This window comes from Prinia subflava, chromosome 10 (assembly GCF_021018805.1).
Source record: "Prinia subflava isolate CZ2003 ecotype Zambia chromosome 10, Cam_Psub_1.2, whole genome shotgun sequence".
NCBI lineage: Eukaryota > Metazoa > Chordata > Aves > Passeriformes > Cisticolidae > Prinia > Prinia subflava.
In genome coordinates, this window is record NC_086256.1 from 21,905,032 (window position 1) to 21,927,961 (window position 22,930).

The 22,930-nt window shown below is 41.8% G+C and overlaps 1 protein-coding gene across 3 annotated transcripts in view; it reads right to left on the minus strand.

The window, feature by feature from the left end:
• The window catches only part of NEK7 (NIMA related kinase 7), a 60,574-nt gene extending 47,396 nt beyond the window's left edge, over nt 1-13,178 (minus strand). The window contains exons 1-2 of one of the 3 annotated variants that reach the window (XR_010081481.1): nt 12,905-13,178; nt 1,592-1,676 (exon numbers count right to left, since the gene is read on the minus strand). Coding sequence is in view for 2 of the 3 variants with exons in the window: in XM_063407691.1 (XP_063263761.1) it covers nt 1,592-1,648 (57 nt within the window). In the remaining variant the exon portion in view is untranslated. Of the gene's footprint in view, nt 1-1,591; nt 1,677-6,998; nt 7,200-12,904 lie in introns of those variants that run through there. The other 2 variants (XM_063407691.1, XM_063407692.1) reach the window with 2 other exon arrangements.
• Nucleotides 13,179-22,930: the final 9,752 nt, after the last annotated feature.

A 22,930-nucleotide genomic window follows, 5' to 3' on the forward strand; every position in this document is an offset into this window, starting at 1 on the left:
GTTTCCTAGCTGGGCTTTTCTGTTGAAGAAATCACATCACACATTTCTAGAACTGCTTAGCCAGGTTCCTTCAATGAGGATTCCTAACAAATAAAACTAAGCTCACTCAGGTTGAGAGAGAACATTAAGCAGACTAACAGCCAGCTCCAAGATGAGAAACAGCAGCAGCAAAGTTATTTTCTTAGAGAAGTTACCAGGGAAATCCCAAAGGACACTACACTATTCAACACACAAAATGCTGCAATGAAGTTTCTTTAGGTTCCAGATTTATCAGGACAACCAGGTGAAAATACAACTGGAAAGCCTTGCAGAAGATTCTCTTAGATTTTCACCCTGGTACTCAAAACTAGCATCTCAGGGTTACCAATCCAAAACTTAATGGGAAATACCACCCTAAGGACTGTGAATCATTGTTTTTAAATTAGCTATTACCACACAGGATAAAGATTTACAAAACACCATTGAAAAACGTCCATGAAAACTTAAACTGACAGGTCAGTTACCATCAAATGGCAAGTCAGACATTTTTAGGAAAAGCAATTGAATGAAACAAAACAAAATGTTTCACTACTTAAGTCTATTGTGTGTACGCTGAATACTGCACAGGGCTCTGAGTCCTCATCTTGAGGGGTGTACAGGCAAACAAGGAAACAGAGCAGAACAGCAAGGCTGAGCAGAGATATGCTTCCATATAAGAAGAGACTTAATAAAGCGGTGTTCTTCAGCTTTGGGAATGCCAAAACAAACAAAAAACATCCTTCCAACACAAAACAAACAAACAAGACCCAAAAAGTAAGGCATATATATGCTGCCTTCAATTTATGGCTTTTCAGGTCTAGTAAGAGATAAATGCTTTTCTCTGTTTAGATGCCAAAATTCTCCCATTCTACTCTCAGAAAAATTCTGGAACTTAAGAAAAAGGCTGACAGCACTGGCAACATCCAGCCTACAGAAGAAAAGATTCAGGGGGAATCTCATCAATGGGCTCAAATTCCTGAAAAACACATGTTAAAATACAAAGTCAGGCTTTCTTCAGTGATGCCCTGTGACAGGACAAGAGGTGATGGCCATAGGCTGAAACACAAAAGGTTTCATCTTGAACATCAGGGAAGATTTTTTTCACTGTAAGGGTGAGAGTGAAAGGGAGGTGGTCCAGGGACACTGGGGAATTGGAACCTGGTGCCTGGTTTCAACAAGTAATGACAGAAATTCATATAGTATCACTGTCAGGAGGTGTAAGAAGAAATAGGTGAAGGCAACAGACTGAAACAAATATGGTATTTTGGACAGGATTTTGAAACATGGTGTTTAACAACTCAACATTTCTTAGGGAAAAAACTGTATTTCTCTTTGCTTCCTCCTCACACTACAACTCCAACTCCTCACAGCCAATCAAGCAGCAGGGGGCAAAAATTAACACCAATTCTTTTCTGTGGAATACTGGACTGATATAGAATTCATTTCAAGATGATGAGAGTACATTCTGTCTGTTTACAGTTTCATTGTTACCACGACAAACAATGAGACAAATGAAAATCCCTTTTTCTATTTAAGAAATGAGTTAGTTAAAAAAAACCCCAGATATATGTACCTGTGGCTGAAATGGTGGAGCAGTAGGCCCCTGCATCCCTTGTGACTGTTCATCCATTCTATCACGCACCAATGTCCCTTATGTCCTGAAAAGAAAAATACAGTCATTACACAGTAATTCAGTCGCTATTTATCATTAATGAACATCAGCAGAAGAACAAAGGCAATAACCTCCTCAATTGTCTGCTTGAGTTTAGGAACACTTAACTAGTCCAGCTCTGCACTGTTTGGGGAAGGAGGTTTTCTTATGTTTAGCTATGTTTAGTTATGTTCTATGAAATTAAATAAATCACTATAGGCACCTGAATTTATTATTAAATTATGTGAATTAAAACTACTCGCACCAGACAAATGACTCTGATAAAAGCTGCATCACCCCATTACTCTTCAGGGGCACCAACCACTTGTTTAACTATGCAGATGTCTGACCTACAGGCAGCAGGGGAAATAGCAGATCAGCAGAAGAGTTACAACTGCAGCACACATACAGCTTATTTGCATTGATTTATCTGTAGATTTTAGGGAATATGCCAAGAGTAGTGCCATCTAAACAGAAAAAAAACACATATGCAATACATTCTGACAAGCTAGTTCAGAGGCCTTTGGAATACCATGTTAGAAGCACAGCCTCCATTCCCAACCGTGAATTTCCCATTTCCCATAAGTAAAATGGGAGGAAAGATGCCTGCCACATTCTCAAGATAGACACACAAGGTTTTGACCAGTAATAAGAGTTGCAAAATGCACTGAATCATTAGTAGGGAAAACAGGAGAGACAAAGATGCAAACACTCATAAGATTTTTTTTCCTCAAACATGTGCATCCTTTCTTAGGCACCCCTGAGGGGCTGGAGGTGCAGCAGCCAACGTTACTGATGCCTACGAGGGCAAGCCCTGTTCAGATGAAGGCAGCACAAAAGTTCACTGCCAACTTCGAATGCAAACAATGAAATCAGCTTTCATGCAAGTAGGAGGCAAGGCCTGAACAACTTTTTCATCACACAAAGATGAAGTACTCCTGCCTGTTACCCAGTCAAGGTCTTCCGAGAAACAAGAATCATATGTCTGACAGGGATATTATCCTTGCTTTTCAATTTATTGTTTTCTTATTCCCTGTTCCAAATCTTGAATGTTTTAGAGACAGATAGAAACACAGATTATCTTTCCTGACACCATTAAATGTTTAACATAAGGAAATTTCCTGTAATAAATTTTTTCTGTTAAACCTATATACTTCTACATACAAAGCTATTTACACTCCACACAGAGTCCAATAGCTGCTAAAACACACGCAAGTGTTCCCAGGAACTTCTCTAGACTATTCAAAGGGTTAGAAATAACTCTCAACAGAAAGCAGAAAAGCTTAGAAAAGTTTTTCAAAGGCAATTGCAAAATATTCAAGAAACTAATGAATGGCTTGTGCTCGCAGCACTGCTGCCATTCTTACAGGACTGTTGTGGTAACATCACTAACAGACAAAAGAGTCACCAAGCAGCTCTGCAGAGTTTCTGTGTGCTGCCCTTGTGTAGTAAGCAGTGGTCTGCATACACAAACAAATCATTAGTGATCTGCTCTCCCTGGCCCATTGAAAGCAGTCACCCACATGCCATCCCAGCTCCATCAGCAATTCCTGGTACCAAACCACAGCCACACTCCAGAGCAACCAAAGCTCCCTGAGGCTTTGCCTTGCCATCCATCATACCACCATACAAAGCATACAGGTTGGGGCTTCCTGCTGTTTTGTACTACCCATAACCATTCAAAGACAAAGGAGATTCCAAAAAAGCAGTTTCAGCCAGGTCAACAGAAAGAAAAAATCAGTTATCAAACTCCAGTGAGAAGCAGAGGAGGAGGTAGGAATTGCCAAGATTTCCAAGACTGTCAGACTGACCACGCTGAGAAAGGGGGAGTCAGCTGCCAGAGACAGGGCACACCACTGACCAGGCAATCTTCCAGCCAGCACTAGGACATCAATACCAACACTTTTTGCAAGTTCTGAAACATCTCCCATGCAACCTCCCCTCCAAGGCAAGAACTCGTGACACAACAGCATTGACAATTAAACCATTGTCACAAACTTCATCTAAATTCTTCAGGCAGATTCACAGGGGTTGATGCAGTTGCAACAAACCCCACGGGAGGAATGTCCAGCAAACTTAAGTAATTTCTGGCTGTAGAGACCTTTCTATCACTCCTAAGAGGGCAGCTTTTTCTGAAGTGCTATTCTGAAGAGTGTTTATATGCTTTTGCATCTCTTCAACAGCATCAATATTTCTACTGAAGGTTTTGCAGTGTTTTACTAATATGTTTCAATATTCAAGATTTTGACCATGTAATGTACCAATAGGTAATTCCTATGGGTCAAACATTTGTTTCAATGCAAAACCCCTCACAAAAAAAAAAAAAAGGAACTTGCTAAAATCATTTCTCTTGCAAACACAATCTTCATCATTTTGATGATGAAGATCATTTGGATTCCGACAACCTGCGCAGAATATGGATCACAGGAACACAGGCATACACAGTAAATTTTACACTCTGCTTATGGCTGTTAACACTTTGCAATTATAGGTAACACTTCTGGTTAACTACTAATATTTTAGATCTTTGACCTTTTCAAAGTAGAAAGCACCTACACATAAAGGATGTAGAATGAAGTTCCTGAGGATACAAACAGGACCAATTTTTCATTTGGAATCACAAGGGCACAGCAACTGCTCTCACTCCACAGGACAGAAAAGGAGCCCTCACCAGTAAGTCAGACCGTCAAACTCCAAGTGCCTGAAATGGGAGAAACACCTTTTCCTTCCTTCCCAAACAGGCCTTGCTGTCCTCATTCACTTCCCCATTCGGAGCTCTCAGGTATCTGCCCCACATGTGAAGATTACGCAGGTATAAAGGAGCCCAAAAGGCAAGAGCACTCTCCTACACGCCAAGCTCACGTCCCACAGGCAGCACTCAGCTCTCCAGGTGATTGCCAGCAGCCTGCCAGAGGAGAGGCAGGACTACCACAGCTGGCAGTGCAACAGAGCAGAGGAGGCACTCCTGAACAGGAGCCAGAGCTCATCGCTTTCAGTTCAACCAAAAGCATTTCAAAATAACATTGGAAAAAAAAGATATCTAGGAAAAACTTCAAATCCTTGTGACTGAAGTCTAGCACCTATGTCTTCAAAAATATGATCAGACTATTTCAGGAGAAAAAGATTAAATGCCCTGCCTAATCACATGAAACATGCTTTTCAAGAACTAGTTTCATAGCTCCAAGTCCATAAAGCATTCACACTGAATTCACACGGTATTTAGGCAAAAATGTTATTGCTTTAACAGATGGCAGTTCTACAACAACAAAAAAACACATTCTCCTGTAGAAAACATCGTTAATAGTCTCAATATACATGGTTCCCATTAGCTACTTGCTATGCACTTGTTTGTCAATTTTGCATCTTAAGTGAGAACATACAGTAATCAATGTCAAAGCAGAAACAGCTATACTTCAGAAAAGAGCATATACTTAAAAGAATGTTCAGAATGTTACAGTTCTGCTTAGAATCTGAGAAGCTCAGTCTTTTTCTGCAAAATACAGCTGTAACTACTCCAGATAACACAGAGAAACACCGAGTTACAGTGGTTCAGGATGTGCTGATCAGGGACACAGTCAATTTGGCTGTTCTCAAAGGATGGAATGTACTATGTTTACTTCTGGATTACACCATCAGTTAAGGCAGGTATTTTCAGATTCTTTTACCATAACCATTATTTTAGTTAGGTTACAGACAAGGCCTTTTAGAAACAACTATGTTTTGTAAATAATTTTCTTGTAAATTTTGTGTAAAGTTGGATTCCTCAGTATCTAACATGGACTTAAAGTGAAAAATTTTAGATCAACAAACTTCTCATCTATCTTCACTAAACTTAAAGGTAAGGATAAGCCTCAGCAGAGGGGGAAAAAACCCAACAACACGTATCAATACTATGTTTCCATGTAAGAACACAGGCTAAAGAAATATTCCCATTTGCTTATATCACATGTTGAGTCTCAGCTACCCAAAAGCACAATTTAAACATAGGTAGAACATTCAAACAGTCACCCTGGTTGAACCTAAAAAAAGCCAAGTGCTGTGGAAACAAGGGTTTCAATTTCCAAGTGCCTTGCTGAATATCCGACACACAATTCCACAGCCCACTGCCCCAGTGCTAATCCCAGCAGTGTGTGCCAGGGAGCCCAGGCGTGCCAGCCCGATTCCACCACTGCTCTGTGTCACCTGCACCCACACTGACCCTCCCGGCTCCACAGCCACAGACCCTGTGGAGGAGACAAATTTCAGACCCAGCACCAACAGCCTGGCCCTTCGGCTTGATGTGGGCAGGGTAGTAAAAAACAGCCACAGAACTGGTCTGTAAGGCAGACTGTCTTAAACCACTTTTACCTCTTTAAGGCAAAAACTTGGCCACTGGAGGGAACTGACTTGGTGGTCAAACTCAGCCCACACTTTGTCAAGTCATCAACACTGGTCAACATTCTTCAGCATCTGCTCAATGCTGGCAACCCAGGGGCAGGCTGCAGTTTACAATGTTTATATTTACATATATATTTTATATGCATGCATTAGTAATGCAAAATGCATTTAAACTGACACCCACTTGAAGTTAATCTGTCAAGACTAACAGACAAGAGACAAAGCCAACTCAGTACTGGAAGACAAACTTAACCATGATTACAATAAAATGTCATGTATCCCTATTAGTATACATACATATATATAAACATTATATATATGCATATTAAGATATATATGTGCACACATCTGTACACACATATTATGTATCTATACCCACGTGTGTATGTATACAAAATATTTCATTTTTACCACTGTAAGTTAATAGTAAATATTTGCTTCACATTGTCCAAAAAACCCAAAATGTCTTCTAAAGTGTAGAAAACACGCACCCATTTGTCAAATCTTCTGCAGAAGCACCCACATCAGAGAGAAGCTGTATATGCAACTTTTAAAGTACTGAAAGTGACTCAGTACCACACACATCTATATGCAAGAAGGATTAGTTTTAATTTTAGAAGCAGTTTCTAAAAGGCAGATCAATACTCCCCACAGGTTGCCAAGACACTCCTCCCCTCTGTAAGGACAGCCTTGAATCTGAACAATACAAATTCCCAGCAGCTGTTAATCTACAGGTAGATATTAACTACCTAATTGGAAATACTGCATTTTCCAGCAAAGTTATGTCCATATACTCATAGGCAGTCCAGTCAAAAAACACACAAATAATCAGGGGTAAAAGTTGGTTTAGCAAGAGCAGGAGCAGCCATAAACAACTAACCCTTTTGGAAGAAAGTAAAGCAATACACTAGGAGCTCATATGCAATTTCCTCATCCATTTGGCCCGACTTACCAGGCTTATTCTCACTCCAACTCTGAAAACACACATGCCACTCACTGTCATAGCCCAGCTATTAAGAGTTTGCTCTGTCAGTGTTGTCTGACTAGAAGATGAAAGATGAAGCTTTCCTGCTTCACAAGTCCTCTTCCATTCCTCTTCATTTGCAAAATTTAAAGTTAGTTTGTTTACTTCTCCCTCTCCATTTCAGTTATGTCACTCAGGTAGATTGCTTATCTTGCAAGGTGCTCCCAAAGGGTTATACATGCACTGACTTGCCCTTCATTGAACTGTTTGTTTGCTACTTCTTATGAGTCAAAAAAGAAACAGGAACTGAAACTGCTTGAGCAGCAAGCTTCTACATTTTTCATTTCGCTTCTATTCACCTGAAAGAAATTTATAATCCACTTCTTCATACTCAATAGCCAGTTATAAAGGGCATAAGCAGATCATAATAACGTCACAGTGAAAAGTATTGCAGGGAACAATGCACTGTATTTAACCAGGATTCCATCAAGAAAGCAAAGCCTCAGCCCACCCCACCCTGGGCTGTGCCCCTGTGTCTGTAAGCCAGCAGTTCTGAGACAGCACGAACAGATGATGTGATGCTGCTGCTTCCCCTCCTTCAGCCATCACTCCCAAACCCTCCTCCTTCCAGCGGGGCTGCTGCAGCCACCCAGGCTCCTGGTAAGCAAAGTGAAACTGGCTCAAACCTGACCCTGACAAAGTCACTTTTTCCCAGTTCAGCTCCCGGAATCATACCACTGCAGAGACAAGCACAGGACTGTCATGGCAAGAAACAGAGAGGAAGACAGAGGACTGCTCTAGCCCCAGCTAACTTGATCAGCTGAATTCACTGCCAAATTACATCTCTAACATCTAATGAAGTTACATCAGTCAATCTAATGGCTCAGTAACACCGAAGATCTTTCTCTCCCCCTCTCTGCCCCACGATCCCAGGCTGCCATCCTGAACTCTCTGGCCCTGTTGCCAAGCTGATCCAGCTCCCCGATTCTCTGCAAGCACAGAGCAGAACCAGCACGTGGGGCACCCTGTTGAGCACCAGAGAAAAAAGTAAGGAGGGGAAGTTCAGAGATGGGAGATGTAGGAAAGGGACTGTAGGAGAAAGAGATCATTTTCCCTCTGGCAACAATGTGCTAATAAAGTTACCTCACCACATTTAACTGTGCTTTGTCCTCAGCAGGGAGGTGAACAAGCACTTAAAAAAGCTGCCACAGCACAACAAGCACCTGAGCAGAGAGAGGGCAATTCACTTAACACCAACCCAAGAGTTTGTCAACAAAATACTGTATGGGAAAGCAGAACTAGGAAACAAAATAAATGGAAGGAGATAAATGAGGATAACAAGTGAAACTAGGAAAAGGAAAAGAAAAGAAAAGGAGAAAAAAACCCAAAACTACGATTTTCAGATAAAGGAAGGTAAAACATGATTTAGAAACCCTTACAGGTGCAAAACCTCACAGCACTCACACATAGAGAGAGAGTCCTAATGAAGGCATGACTTTAAATGCACCTATAAAAGCAAATTATTCATAAAGAGATGTTAAAGAGATTTCCCTAAAAGTGTAAACAGCTGATCTTCATATAAGAGTTAAAACCACAGGACAAATGAAAAGACTGAAAGCACTGTCAGATAAACCCATTAGGGCTAAGCATAGGGAAAAGACATTCTGATTGGAATGCTGGGTGGACACAACTGTGCAACAACTCTGGCTGAAAACGTCCATGTTGCTGCAGGTGAAGCAGAACACATCTAACAATAAATTCCACACACTCTTCAAAGAAATGTCTCAGTATCTTAGAAAGCAGTGCAAGACATCCTACTTCAGGTGTTAGATGCACTTTCTCAAGCTGAAAAAACTTATCTGTAATACATAGTTTAAGATCTGCTACCCCAAAGATGACAAAATGAATGAAGCACTATAAAGAATCAGAAAAGAAACACCGTGTTTAAGAGGCTTTCTGTGAACCTCTGAGCAGCACTTGACTCCTGAAAGCAGCGAGTAATCATGGATCCCTGGGTCCAGAAGCGAGGCAGGCAGCAGGCAGCACACTCACTTCAGAGACAGCCAACACTCAGTCTGAAGCTGTATCTGTGTTTTACATTAAACCACCACTGTCTAAAAGGTGCCAGATCCACGTGTGACTGTGGAGCAGCCCCAGTGACCAGCTGCACATTCGGCACTGTCTGCAGGCTGCTCCTCACGTCCTGCTGGGCTCTGCAAAGTTCACACACAGCCCACGTACCCAACACAGTTCTGAATCTCACTCAGGGCAAGGACTGGGAGTTCACTGCTGCAAAGACAACTCCTTTTTTGGATCTGCTCTCAGATGAGGACAAAAAGGGTACAGAAGAAGGGCCTTTACAGGGCAGAAGGCTATGTGTTTTCCCACCACAAGTTTCCACTTGTTTTTAGAAGTAGCTTTTAGTTCACCTGTGATACTTTTGCCTTCCAGCTGTCAAAGAATCAGTAATCTTATAAACTCTGTACTCTAACTACAGAAAACCGAAATGAACTGAGAAAGACTGGTTCATCAACACTTCACAGCACCTAATTCAATTATCTCCCAAAGGCTTCAGCAACAATCTAATCTACAAGTATTACATGAACTTTTACGACATTGTAAAGTAATTCATCTGGTCCAAGATAAATACAGCTATTAAATAAGACAGCAATAACTTTGTTGTAAATCATTCCAAACAGTTTGAAGAGGCTTGAATGCAGACTCCCAAATGCCACACGATGCAAACTGTCTATTTACTTTGTCACCCATAATCCAAAACAAAAGTCACTAATATCACAAGATTAACTATGTACAATCAGGTTTTAGCATGATTGTTCACAGTATTTTCTTACAAAGTCCTCTTTTTCATGTGTTGTTTAAAATTTTATAACAAGTTCCCTTGCATAAGTAAGTGCTATATGCCCAACACGTTACAATGGCACCTGAAATACTGTGCATTTTCTAGCTACAAAAATCACAACTGAACCACAGATATGTTTTACTTGCCTGAGAGAAATGCACAGGAGTCTCTTCACCAAAAAAGCAACTAATTTTAACACCATTGCTTCTCTGTAGCTTTTTAAACTGACAGGAAGAATCACTTCAATACTTATTAAGGAAACACAAAGTGAGATTATGTACTTCAGTCTAGGGCTCAGTTCCTTCCCATGTGGCCAGGGAAGTCCAATGGTGATAAATATGGCAGATCAGTGTTCTAAAGGCTGCCCTTATCACCACTTTGGTATTTTGGTCAGTTATTTTCATCTCTGTTGCAAAGCACATGGAATGCAGATAAACTGAACAAATTCTCTGGAAATTAGTCAGTTAACTCCTACAACTATCCATAGTATTAACCTTCACAGGATGATCCCATCTTCTCCTAAATCCTACTCCCTGCCAATCAGGAGGGATTTTTGGATAAACACCAAATCACCAAAAAATTCCCTTGGAGGTAGCGAAGAAGTTGGTGCACTTGGACTTTTCCTAGGGGACTTTCCAATGTAAGGTGAACTCAACCAAGCATCCAACACAGATGTTTGGAACAATATCAAACTTCAGAAGGCAGCAAGGCACTGACAGTGATAAGCTGAATTTAGCATCAGTGTAACTGCAGAGAGTACTGCACTAAGTTTATTAAACATGGGAGGGGTGTATTTATGAACAAACTGCCTTAGCAAATTGCCTCTGCACACAAATACACAGGACTGACTATGTTTTGTACAACTGAGCTCAAGTCTTGCACAATAAAAAAAGGCACAGAGGGGTTTATATGGCTCTCTTACAATTCAGAAGATACCATGGGTCACAGTAAAATGAGCAACTGACTTCCTGCACTTTATTTTTCATCTCACTTTCTCATTTGCTCACAGCCCTTCTGATGAACTCTAAAATGTTAGATTTTTTTCTTCTTTTGAAACAAACTTCCGCAGTGAGGATGGGAATCCACTTATCTGATTCATGAAGACCTTGGAAAATGCTGTGATAAGTCCATCAAAAAAAGATTTTTGATTGAATAAAATTCCTTGATTTGTTCTCAAACTACTTTTTTACTGCAATGACTAACTGGTATGTTGAATACAAGGTATCTATGTCAAAGGCACTATCTCCATCCTTACAGTGAACAATCTCTAACTGTGCTTTGACAAGCCATCTACCCAAACATCACATATTTCCAAATATAGTATCTTCACGTTTTGAAATTAAACAAGTGCTCTTCATACTATTCTTTCTTCTAGTATCGAAAAATTTAAGTCACAAACATGGCTGTAAGTTCTTACTTTTAAGCTGCCAGACTTGCAAGTCTCCCTCTTTCCTCAACACAGTTTTCCTTCCTCTGCCTAAACTTTCCATAGGCCATGAACTGACTGTTCTCCACTGCACTTCATCTCTCTCAAGACAGTGCAAGTCTGGAGTTTAAATACAGACATTTCTATAGCACTGTAACACTTGGGTTCTCTCCTAAACAGCCTGGAAAAAAACAAACTTGTAAATTTCATCCTTCCCGATTTAGCCAATCTGTGAATCTAACCATCCAATCTAATAATCCAAAGTGTGTATATTACACAATTTCTGCAACTCAGGCTTGTAATACAACTTTATATAGGAAATATATCTAGCACAATCCAAGAAATGACCGTGCATATGCAACCTTTCCTGAAAAGTGATGCCATTATTGCAAGCTGAGAAAATACCTCTATCTCTCCAAAAGGTGACAAAAGTTACCATTCAGCTGGTGCAAGAAGCGAAAAAATATTTAGAAAGTTTCTATTCAATATCAAGAATTAAGTATTTGTGTGAATAATGAACACACATCCCTTTATCTTTTATCAGAACTATCTGAAGTAGTTTTACCATCCCAGTAGTGATGCCCCTCACAAAATGCAGAGCAAATCAAAGCACTTCGCACTCAAAGAACAGAGTTCTGAACCTCTGAACCCTAAAGCCACGCAGGTTCAGTTCGCATGGACACCGAAAGAACTCGGGGCCGGCAGTGGGATAACCGAGCCTGGATGTCCTGTAAGGCGAAGGCGGGACGCTCGCTCCCCAGACGGAGAACGCCTCACTTCCAGCGTCTCCCGCTAGGCCTCAGCTCTCGGCAGCCCCGCGGGCAAGCCCCGCACGCCGGGCGGCCCGGCAGCGGAAGGGAGGGCCCCGGCCGGGCACCCCCGGCGTCCTCCGGGGAGGTGCGGGCCAGAGGCCGCCGGACCCGCCGGACGGGGCTGTTCCCTCGCAGCCGCAGGGCCGCGGCTCCCGGTGACGGTGCTGCTTTAACCCGCTGCCGTGCGAAACCCACAGGCTGGGCTGTCCCAGGAGCGTCTGCCCGACACCCATCCCCAAGCGAGAAAAGGGCACGGGAGCCCGGAGGAAACTAGGGGAAAACGAGGAACACCACAGAAAGCAGCTCCGCCTGCGGCAGGCACGCAAGGAGCCCGGGGCGGCAGGGGCACAGGCGGGCTGAGGCCGGAGGGGGCGAGGCCTCCGGGTAGGGTCCCCGACCGCCCGCTCCTCTGGCGGGGGCAGCTCGGGAGCCGCCACCGGGCGAAACGCGACTCAGGGCGCCGCCTGCCCTGCCGGCACACGGCGGCCTGGGGCCCCTCCGGCCGCGGGGCAGGTGCCGGTGCCGCGGACGGGGCGCAGCCCGCGGCCGTCCCGCCCCAGCGCCGCGCACAAACTTTCTCGCTGGGCTCCGCGCCGCTCCCTCCCCGCGAGGCGGGCGGAGCGGCAGCCGCCGCGGCCAATGGCGCCGCGCGCCGCGGCCCCGCGGCCAATGGGCGGCGGCGGGAGGCCGGACCGCGGGCAGCCCCCGGCGGGGGGAGCGCCCCGGCAGCGCCGGCCCGGCCGCCCGCACCCCCGGGACCCCCGGCCCCGCCGCCGCCCGCCGCCGCCCCGCTCACCGGCCAGCCTGGCTCCGCCTGCTCCTGGTGCGGGAGAGCGCGACCGGCCGCCGCTCCTCCCCGGCTTCTCCGGCGCCTCGAGTCCGGGGCCGCGCCGGCGGCGGGCGCCTAGCGGGGCTCCTGGCGGGCGGCGCGGGCACCGACGGCGGCCCCGACCTGCTCTCCGCCCCCCGTCGTTCCTGTCAGGCCCGTAAACATCCCGGCATCCCCGAGGATGGGGCGGGGCGGCCGGCGGGCCCCGCCTCGCCCCGCTCTCCCCGCCCGGCCGGAGGCGCGGTGTCCGCCGGGGCAGCCGCGGCCGGTCCCGGTCGGTCCCGGCGGGCAGAGTCCAGCCGTGTGCGGGGAACTGGCGGGGTCGGTGGAAATGAGCGGAGCTGTACGGGCGGTGGCACGGGGAGTGCCCATCGCAGCGTGTTCGTGCCGTGCAGCTCCGCGGGCCCGGGCACTGCGGGAACGCAGCGGGCGCGGGAGGCGCCGCTCGCCCCGGGCCAAACCAGGAGCGCCGGGAGCGGGAGAGCTCCAGCTCCGGCCTCTGGAGCAGGGACTGGCCCTTGTGCTCCGGACAGCTCTGCTCTAAGGCTTGGGCCCTGCCAGATTTGAAAACGCAGCATGCCAGACTTGCTTATTTTTTATAGAGTTGTGATACTCAATCTGCGAGACATTCGATATTAGCTGAGTACATCAGCTGGAAGTGACACAAACTCCTTTTTCCTATACTAGGAGAAATAAAAGTGACTGGAACAAAAAAGACCAGACTCTTGGTGGGCCTATTCTACCAGCTTCTACTTGGCAACACCACTGGGTTTAGGTAGATAAAAAAATACTGGATTCCAGAGTACTACTGTTTTTCAGGTTCCCTAAAACTTAACCTGCTTCACTGCAGGGAAAGGTAATTACCTACACGGCAGAGAAGCCTTAAGAACCAATGATGGGGTAAAAGTATGAAAGCTGACCAGTTTCCACAGTAAGGACATGGATTACTGTGATCAAATAACTTTTTCCTCAAGTGAAGAAGTTCTCTGTAAAAGGCACCCTAGTAATTCAAGAAAGAGAAAACCGTAATTTAAAATTATCTTGAATCAGATGTACTTTCTTTTTTCCAAGGCAAAACTTAAGTTCTCATAAGGTTTGGAGGGTTTGCTGCAGTTTTTTGCATGTAACAGGTAAAAGTAATACTTGATTTAACCTTTGCAAAAGAAGCAGGAAATGGGCCAGTGTGTCTGGAAAAAGTTCATTCACTTCCCTGTGTACAAAATTGTATCTGGTTTTGAGGCAAACTTTTCAGCTTTGAGACATCTGCAATGTCTCCTGTGATACAAAGTCTAATGAAATTTGAAAGGAAATTATTTTTGCTGGCTCTCATTTCTCTGATTTGTTAATCATTCTGCACATTTCCTCTGTATCAGCATTGGGGCTTTCGATGCCACTGGCCAAATACAGTGACAAGAGTGACAAGGTGGCCACCCAGGCTGTGGAATCAGACATACCCTATGACCTTCCCCTTTGATGTGCATTTCTTTAGCGTAGTCCAAAAGAATTAATTGGAATGTGATGTAAGATTTTGTTTGTTTTGGTGTTTTTGTTTTGTTTTGTTGGGTTTTTTTTGGGTTTTTTTTTGATAAACTATCTTGCAAATGCAGTTTCTTGAACAAGAGTTCCCTGGATTGTTTTCTAGTAGAACAGGCAATACATCAGGGCTTCCCACATACCAAAGAGTGAAAACTTGATAGATCTGCCATACAATGTTAAGAAGTTACATTGAAGAATTACAGTCAGCAATTCCACTGACTGTTTTCCATCTCCAAAAATCTCCAGCCTTAACCAGAAATGGGGTTGTGTGAGGTAGTCACCTATTTGCAAAACCTCTGGTGAAAAAAGGAGAGGTTGTTATTTGGTGTGTGGCTGACCATAAAAAATACTGAGTCTTATTAGGTCTCCAGTTTTCACAAGTAAAGGCAAAAGTACTGCAATACCCAGGTATTACTATTTGCTAGACTCTGTTAGATGGAAAATGAGCAATTCACAGACTAGACTTAGGTAGCATTGAAGGTTTCTCTACATTCGTGCATAAAAAGAGAATACCCAGGGCTTACTTGCCTTTTTTTACAGTAGGTTTCCCAGTCTTCCTTTGTTTAATCTGATTGTGTTTGATTATTTTTTCTTTGGTCCTATTTTTATAGTCCCTGCTCTTTCACTCTCATTCTTTTTCTTTGATATTCTCCATGCTGTTATTTCACTGTACAGTTCCATAATATTTTGACTTCTCTCTTTGGTCACCTGAATCCAATAGCTACTTCAGCCTGACATAACCAGTTGATGAAGCATCTCCTCTTTACTGTATTCCAACCTTTCTTAGAAGATGGTTGTTTTTATTTTATTCTTGGTGCTTGGGACTCAGAGAACCCAAAAATGAAGAGTCTGCTTTAGTTAATTAGTTCATCATCACAACTGGGCAAACAGGCTTTCAATATAAATGTAACTACACTGCCCCCATTAACTTTAAATTTGCAAAATGACACATCTTCCACAGAAGATCCTACTCAGACCTGCGTTGTACAAATGTTTATTTATAGAAGGATGTTTTTCTTTGTTTTTCAATGCACATTTACAGTTAAATAAATTTGTCTAATATTCCCTGTAATGGAGACTTTATATCAAACAGAATCAGAAAGGCAGAAGAGGCTCCAGAAGATGCAGTAGCCTTAGGGATTGTTAAGGAGAAGGCTTATCTCTGGCAAATGCTTCCCTCAGAGGCCAGAGGGGACACTGCCTAACCAGCTGGCAAAGGATTAGAGAAAATGGACAAAGACATGCTGGAATTAGCGATCTGTGAGGGAGAACATGGCTTGTTCCCTAAGTCTTGCCAACTTCTGAAGGTGTTGGCAGCAAATGCTTTACACCTGGAACTGAACAGGCCAGAGACAGAAGGAACAAGGACCTCACTGTTTGTCAGTGGATGCTAACTTCATTAGCCATGCTATTATTAATCTATTTACATTTCAGCATTGATTGAAGAAAGCTGCACCAGTCTTTTTCTGATAATTGAAATCTGTGAATTTACATAACCTATAAATATAATCAGGGTTCAAAAATATAAAAAATATCACACTACAACGAAGGGTATTATTTGGAATAATTTTGCGACACTTGCATTGTCTCTGTAAACAGTGTCCTTTGTGAGGACTAAGATGCTTGACTTGAAAGCACCTAGAGAGTGTTAAGTAACAGTATAAAACTCAGCCAGGAATTCAAACCTTTAGCCCAACTCCCTGGATGGTTCCCAGTTTGCTTCTGCTGTTATCTAGGCCTCTGTACAGCAGGAGACTCTTGGGATGTTCATTAACAGAATAAACTGAAGACTTGGGAAAAATACAGATTTGAAAACTTTAAAACTTTCAGGCAGAAGAGCTCACTAGGACAGTGGAGGATGGGGAGAGATGTCATCTTCAAGGTCACAGAGATAGGAGCATAACATAACAGCTCACTGGTTAACAATTCTTCAGGTTCTTCAAATCAATAAAGTACAGGAAATTAATCAAAAGGAGTAACTGCTCTGCTCTAAGTCCTTGAAGCCTGAAAAGTCTCCCTCTCTCCTGGTTCTTTGTTACTAACAGTAAAAAGGCTAGGATAGCTGCCTGTGACATAGATGGGGAAATGAGAAAGGCTGTGAAGACAGGAGTAAAGAGATCTCCATTATATTTGCACTGAATAAATATTATGATAGGGCTTTATGCAGAACTTAAGCTTTTGGACAACATAAATCATTAAATGGAGCAATCCAGGAGAGCTTGGAGAACGCCTGATTTGTATCAAGCAGGGCACCAGACCTTCTTCTGAATTTCTGTATCAAAGAACTCTTTTAGAATTTTGATCATAATATTCATATTCAAAAACCTTGTAAAAGTGAAAAGGCCAAGTAAACTTACCATAGCAACAGTGAATGTTTGAAAAGAGGACTACATAAAATCAAGGAAGTTCGTTAAAAGTAAATTAGGAGGAAATTACCTGTATTAGAGTTTCTGAGTAAGTATCTATCATCTGTCAAAGCCGGCTAGAGGGTCTCCAAAGGACTAGCAGAGCTCTACATGAGAATGAAGGATATTATTAAAAAGGAAAAGGAACTCCTAAAAAAAAGGGTGTTCAGATGAGAAAAACAGAAAATAGTGAAACCTCTGGCAAGCTACATGTAAAGCTGTAAAAGGCAGACCAAAAGCATGTGAGGGAAAATGTTGGTAATGGTATAAAACTTTATTGTAAAACCTCTTCCAAACACATCAGAAGCAGGAAGCCTGCAGGATAGAAAAATGGTTTGCTTATGTGGATATTATGAGAAGTTCCTACAGGGAACCCCTTTATCCCACAGAAACCTGTGAGAGTTTTTGGAAAGGTATGTGGAAACAGGGAGCCTGGATGATAGGAGATTCCTGTAATTCAGTAAAACTCTTCAGTAAATCTTCACTAAAATTGCTTAAAGAAATTAAGCTGCATTTCAATACAAAGAAAGGATCAGTACTGAGCTATACTGAGTGCTGTGCAATACCTTTTCCTAAAATTTGGTTCTATATACATAATCACAGTTACATACAGTTCTTTTTCAGAATTGTTCTTTCCTCTAGCACACTGCTATTTTGATGTATTGTCATAATACACGTTATTGTTTAACCAAAGGAAGAAAATATTTGTGTATTTCCTGTAGTGAGCACAGTTAGCCCAACCTAGTTTACTGATAATAAAGAAAACTACATTTTGTGTGTTAATTGAGCACAGGCTGCTCTGTCCATCCAGACCCTCACTCCATTGCAGCCTGTTGAGCAGGCTTCAGGTTCTTTAGACCCCAGTCCATCCACAGCTTCCCTCAGCAAGGCCTGGCATTCCCCATGTTCTTTGAGGGCAGGGCTACTCACCCTCATTTTGGCAATGTCAGTAAGAGTACACAGGCAGCGAGTTCCAGTGCAGTTCAGGGATAGTTCTGCCATCCACACATGATGGCAATGACTGCTCAAGAATCAGCTACAGACATATTCATCTGTATTATGTCTTACCTCGGTTCTTCCTGTTTAACAAATGTGTATCATAAACCCCAAACTGTTCTTCTCAAGATTTTTTTTTTTTGCTAAGTAATCCTTTACATTTATCTAAAGGTCCAACCCATTTTAAGCATCACAAATGTAACAGTTTCAGTAACTATATGCAATGAACTATGGGAAGAATCAGTGATGGCAAGCAATTCCCTTAATATAATTTTCAATTTTTCACCTCCTAAACTGATTACCTGCTCTGAATGCCAGAATCTGAATATTAGTATGTTTTGCTAATGGTAGAAGCTATCTAAATTCTGTCTAATGGTCCTTCATGCATGAAGTTCTTTCACAAAAGCATATTCATCTAAAAGAAACTCTTACAGAAGTGGGTAGGCCTTTCAGCTTCCAAATAATTGTTCTGTCTGTTTGTCCAAGGTGGTAGTGTTTACGATATGACACAGGCTTAGAAACTGCCTTCAAGTCCATAAACATGTACATGCCAATAAAACCTGTAAACTGTATATCTGGTATCACTGGAGTTCAGCCTCTTAGCCAGGGTAAGTTGCTGTAGCTGCTGACTTCAGTGGAGTCATGCTGATTTACACAGCTGAAGAGCTGGGCCTGAGCTGTTGGATCTGAGAATTTTAACAAATAAAAAAGAAAATTTACTCAAGTTCATCCTTTCCTTCTGTAAGGTATAGCTGCTAGCAACTGTGTTGTGCTGAAGACTTTATTACTATAATACTGCAAAACAAAAATGCAGTATTAGGAATGAAAATTCACAGCTATTACATTTTAAGCTAACTAAAGTAAATATCCATGCATATGAACACATATGCACAATCCCATTGGCTTCAGGGGTGGCTAGGAAATGAGGATGTGGTGTCTAAAAAAATTACTGAAACCTTAACTATACCTTTAATTTTCCTCTCCCACCTGACTAAATCCCTGGATAAAGCAGACATCCACACCATTGTACCCTCAATGTTGAAACTCTGGGGTGTCCACAGAAGAACCTTACTTTACATAGTAACACAGGTAAAAATTAAAAGTTGGTGTTATATATTGGGATTTTTAGTGAAAAGTGTTAGGTAAGATAAATGCATTTCTTGTCTATTTAGCACACAAGTCAGTGAAGCCACAGACCTCATGGAGGTGCATATTGGAATGTACTGTGTTATCCACTGTCTCATTCCAGGGATACACCTGGCAGCTATTCTAAATACACAGTTTAAGTTCTCTTACCTTTGGAGAAAGGCAGCCTGAGGCTCATGATTAATTAAACACCATTTAGAGTTTACATTTAGTCCTCACATGAGACAAAAAGGTACATACATGGTATGTAGGCATTTTGCCTAGAGTCTGATATGACTTTGACCAATATGTTCTCAATTTCATTGTTACTTGATAAATTTAATTCAAATCACTTTATTCATTCTTTCCCTATAAGCTGGACCAAATTTCCTAAACTTTTGTTCCAAACTTTCAGATAGAAACAAAATGAAGATAAATCAGCATTTGTTCTGCTGGCATCCTTTCTCTCAGCCTGTGTCACAACTGGTTAGAGTGCAATTCTTCCAAACTAGAATTGTCTCTCAGCATGTCTTTGCACTCTGCCTGGCAGAATGGATGTCTATGCCTGTGCAGCAATGCAAATGAAGAATAATTTATGGTGATGTTGGAAGGGTGTTGACAGAAATGGAGCTAACGGCACGAGTGGGGAAGAACTGCATTTATACTAAAAATACCTATTGTCAGTCAAAAAAGCAAACTTAATTTCAGTGTTTAGCCTTTATTAGCTGAAACCTTAGAAAGAACATGATTTTCAGTGGCAATTTTGCTAGAATGAGGACTACAGAATTTTTCTACTGACTTCAGAGGCAACTTGAGACAAGAAAAATGCACAGAACAAGTGAAATAAATATTGTTGGCATTTTACAATAAAATGGGGGTACATTTTATAGGTGGCTAGCAGCTTGTAATTACCCTTAATAAAACTAATCCTTTCCCAGTGCTTATTAAAATGTTTCATGTATCAGCAGGCTCTGAAAAGCACTCACTACCAATCTCATAACTTGCACTAAAATCAAGAGATGTCCACTTGAGTCACAGCTCCCAGTGCCAATCCTGTTTCTCTGCCTGCTACTGGAATTCAGAGCCTCTGAGGGAATTAAAACTAACACATTAGTTCCTAATTAAATCCAAAAGGGTTGTGAAATGTAACCAAATAACTTTATAGTATTCCTTGGGAATATGATCTCAGGAGGATAAGGAAGGAGCAACGGTTTTCAATTAATGATTTTCCCTCTTCTAACACATAGGAAATGTCTGCAATGTTCTTTTGACCCCTTTTAATTTCTTCAAGGGGAGCACTTGACTCTTCAAGCTTCTTCCTACAAATATATTTTTAAAAGTTCCTGCAGGTTTGTAATAATTTAGTAGGATAAAGAAGTACAGTCATTACTATAGCAGTCCTTTTTTCTTCAATTAGTATTTCTAATCACATTAGACATGTTTTCAGTATCCAGAGAGGATGCCTGATCCCTACAGCTATCGTGAACTATTAACTTTAATTAAAATTTACAAGTCTAATGTTGTTACATCTGCTAAAAGCATTAACTGCCATGTTAATTACCAAAATGTTAATGTTGCGTTAAAATATGAATGTTCCCTTTTGACAGTTCATCTGTGCTTTAATTATTTATTTTTGGTAGAATATCTCCTCAAAAAAACAAAAAGGCGTAAAAGCATAAATGCTGACTGAAATAATGAGACATAATGGGAAAACGTCATCTAGGAAGAAAACTTAATACTTTAGAATACCAGTTGCTAGCAGAAATTAATTTGCATTCCTTGCTGTGTCAAAAATAAATACACAGCAGTTGTGTCATGTCTAAGATGTTATTTATAATTGCAGCACATTCTTCTGCTTTTACTTTACAGGGATATTCAATGTGCAGGACAAGTTCTTAAATCCCTGTAGTTCAGCAGTGTCATTGTGTTGGTCAACAATAGAAACTCCCCCAAAAAAGATTTCAGGACTTCAACATAAAAAACTTTTTTGGATTTCTGAAGGTTTCCCCATATAACTCATTTCAAGAAAGATTTACAAAAGGAAATGTCTAGAACTCAGTCCCAAAGTTACTGTACTCCCTATCCCAAGAGTACAGGATCAAAGTGGAAATCTTTTTAAGTCACTGCAATTAGTAACAAGCATAGCAAAGACTTTGCAGTGGCTCATCTTAAGTAAACAGAAATCACTGGTTAAAATAAAGCTGTCTCTTGCTATATTTCATGGTATGCTACTCCTCTATCATATTATTCTTAAAGGCATTGTCACTGAACTTCATAAACAAGGAAGTTCTGACAAACCAATGTTAAATATAATTGTTACATGTTTCTCTCATGTTGAATAATTATTTTAACAGCTGAAGTTAACAGTCTGCCAAGCAATTGCTTAATGTGATTGTAACTAGGTACTGTTAGATTTTATGCCATCCTCTATTTTTAATTTTGCATGAAAAAGCCTTAATTTCGCCCGTAGATCTTCTGTAGTACATGTCAGAGGCACATTCCTCACTCTGTACTCTGCTGAATGTTGGAAGTAGGCAGCTGTTTAGTGGCAAGTGCATAATTGGGTTTGTGGGTGGAGGAAAAAATATTTTTAGAGATCAGATGTCTAGTTCACAGATTTGAATGGTTTATTGGGAGGACAAACTTTTTAAATCCCCAAGTAAACCACTGCAACTTGTCAGTGGACCTTGAGCTAGCAGGACAACATGCACAACACCTCTTGCTTCACCACAGCCTGACCCCTTCTGATGTCCAGACTTTCTCTCCACTGCATGGTGGAATTAGTTCCAAACATAAAACAGGAGTTTTCATATAACATATTTAAAGCTCTTCCTAGAGGTGGGTATTGCACCATGGTGATGGAATTCTAGATGAAAAGTTGCATTCAGTTGTCTTTTCAAGTTAACATTGTAAGAGAGTGCTGCAATAAACCCTCATCTGTTTTCCACAGAGTTTGGAGAATTTGCCTCCCAATTCATTTGCAGGGCCTTTAATAAATAAGGAGCCATTGAACAAACTGGTCTGAAGCAGAGAAAAGCTCTGCAGTCTCCCAGATGTTCAGAGCCCAGATTGGTCAGAGTGTATAGAATCTATCCACATACAACGCCCAAAAAGCCCCAAAGAAACAAACAAAAAACCCACTAACCCTCGTGTTCAAGCCAAGATTCCTGGTTATGTTCTGTGAGCCCTACTGCAGGCACATTCAGCAGGACTAGTGATAAGATTTACTCTGGTGTGCTCTGATCCTGAGGCTTTTTAAAGTACTACTTCAAACAGAAAAGATTTCCATTTAAAAATAATAGTGGTTATTATTTTGAAAAATGTAGCAAGTTGCTAAAGAAATGTTTTCTAAATCTTCTGCCAGAAGGCAACCTATCTCCTGGGCTTTGTTTGCTTGTATAGATTTCATTGCCTGCAGCAATCCTTCTTTAAGTCAAGTTTACAGAAACTTGTCTCTCTTGGGGAGATGAATATCTTTCAAAGCTCATTATTTATTTGGGAATATTCAAGCACTCTAGAGAAGACAAGGAAATAATTCAAATGATTCATTTGCAATTAATCTGATGCTAACTTTTGTGCTGCAGTGCTCTAGCTTACGTAACTTCTTGCAAAGCTCTGTATTACCACTAGTCTTGGTGCATGGAATTCACCCTTCTCTTTCAGTGTCACAGTTCTTACAGCATGGGGAAATTACTTAACTCCTTTTCTAAGCAAAAAAAAGAAGCAGATTTTTTATCTGGTGGCTTGTGGCTGTTTGTTTGGCTGTCATTGTAACGAAAAGTGTGAAGGATAATCCTGTACAGCCACTGAGACACACAGACAAGCCAGAAGCTTCCCTACTCATTTATGCAATTATCAGAACTCCTTTTATTTTGTGAAATGGAAATAAATAAGTTAACTCCACTGCACCATGCCTGCGGAGTAGTTGCAG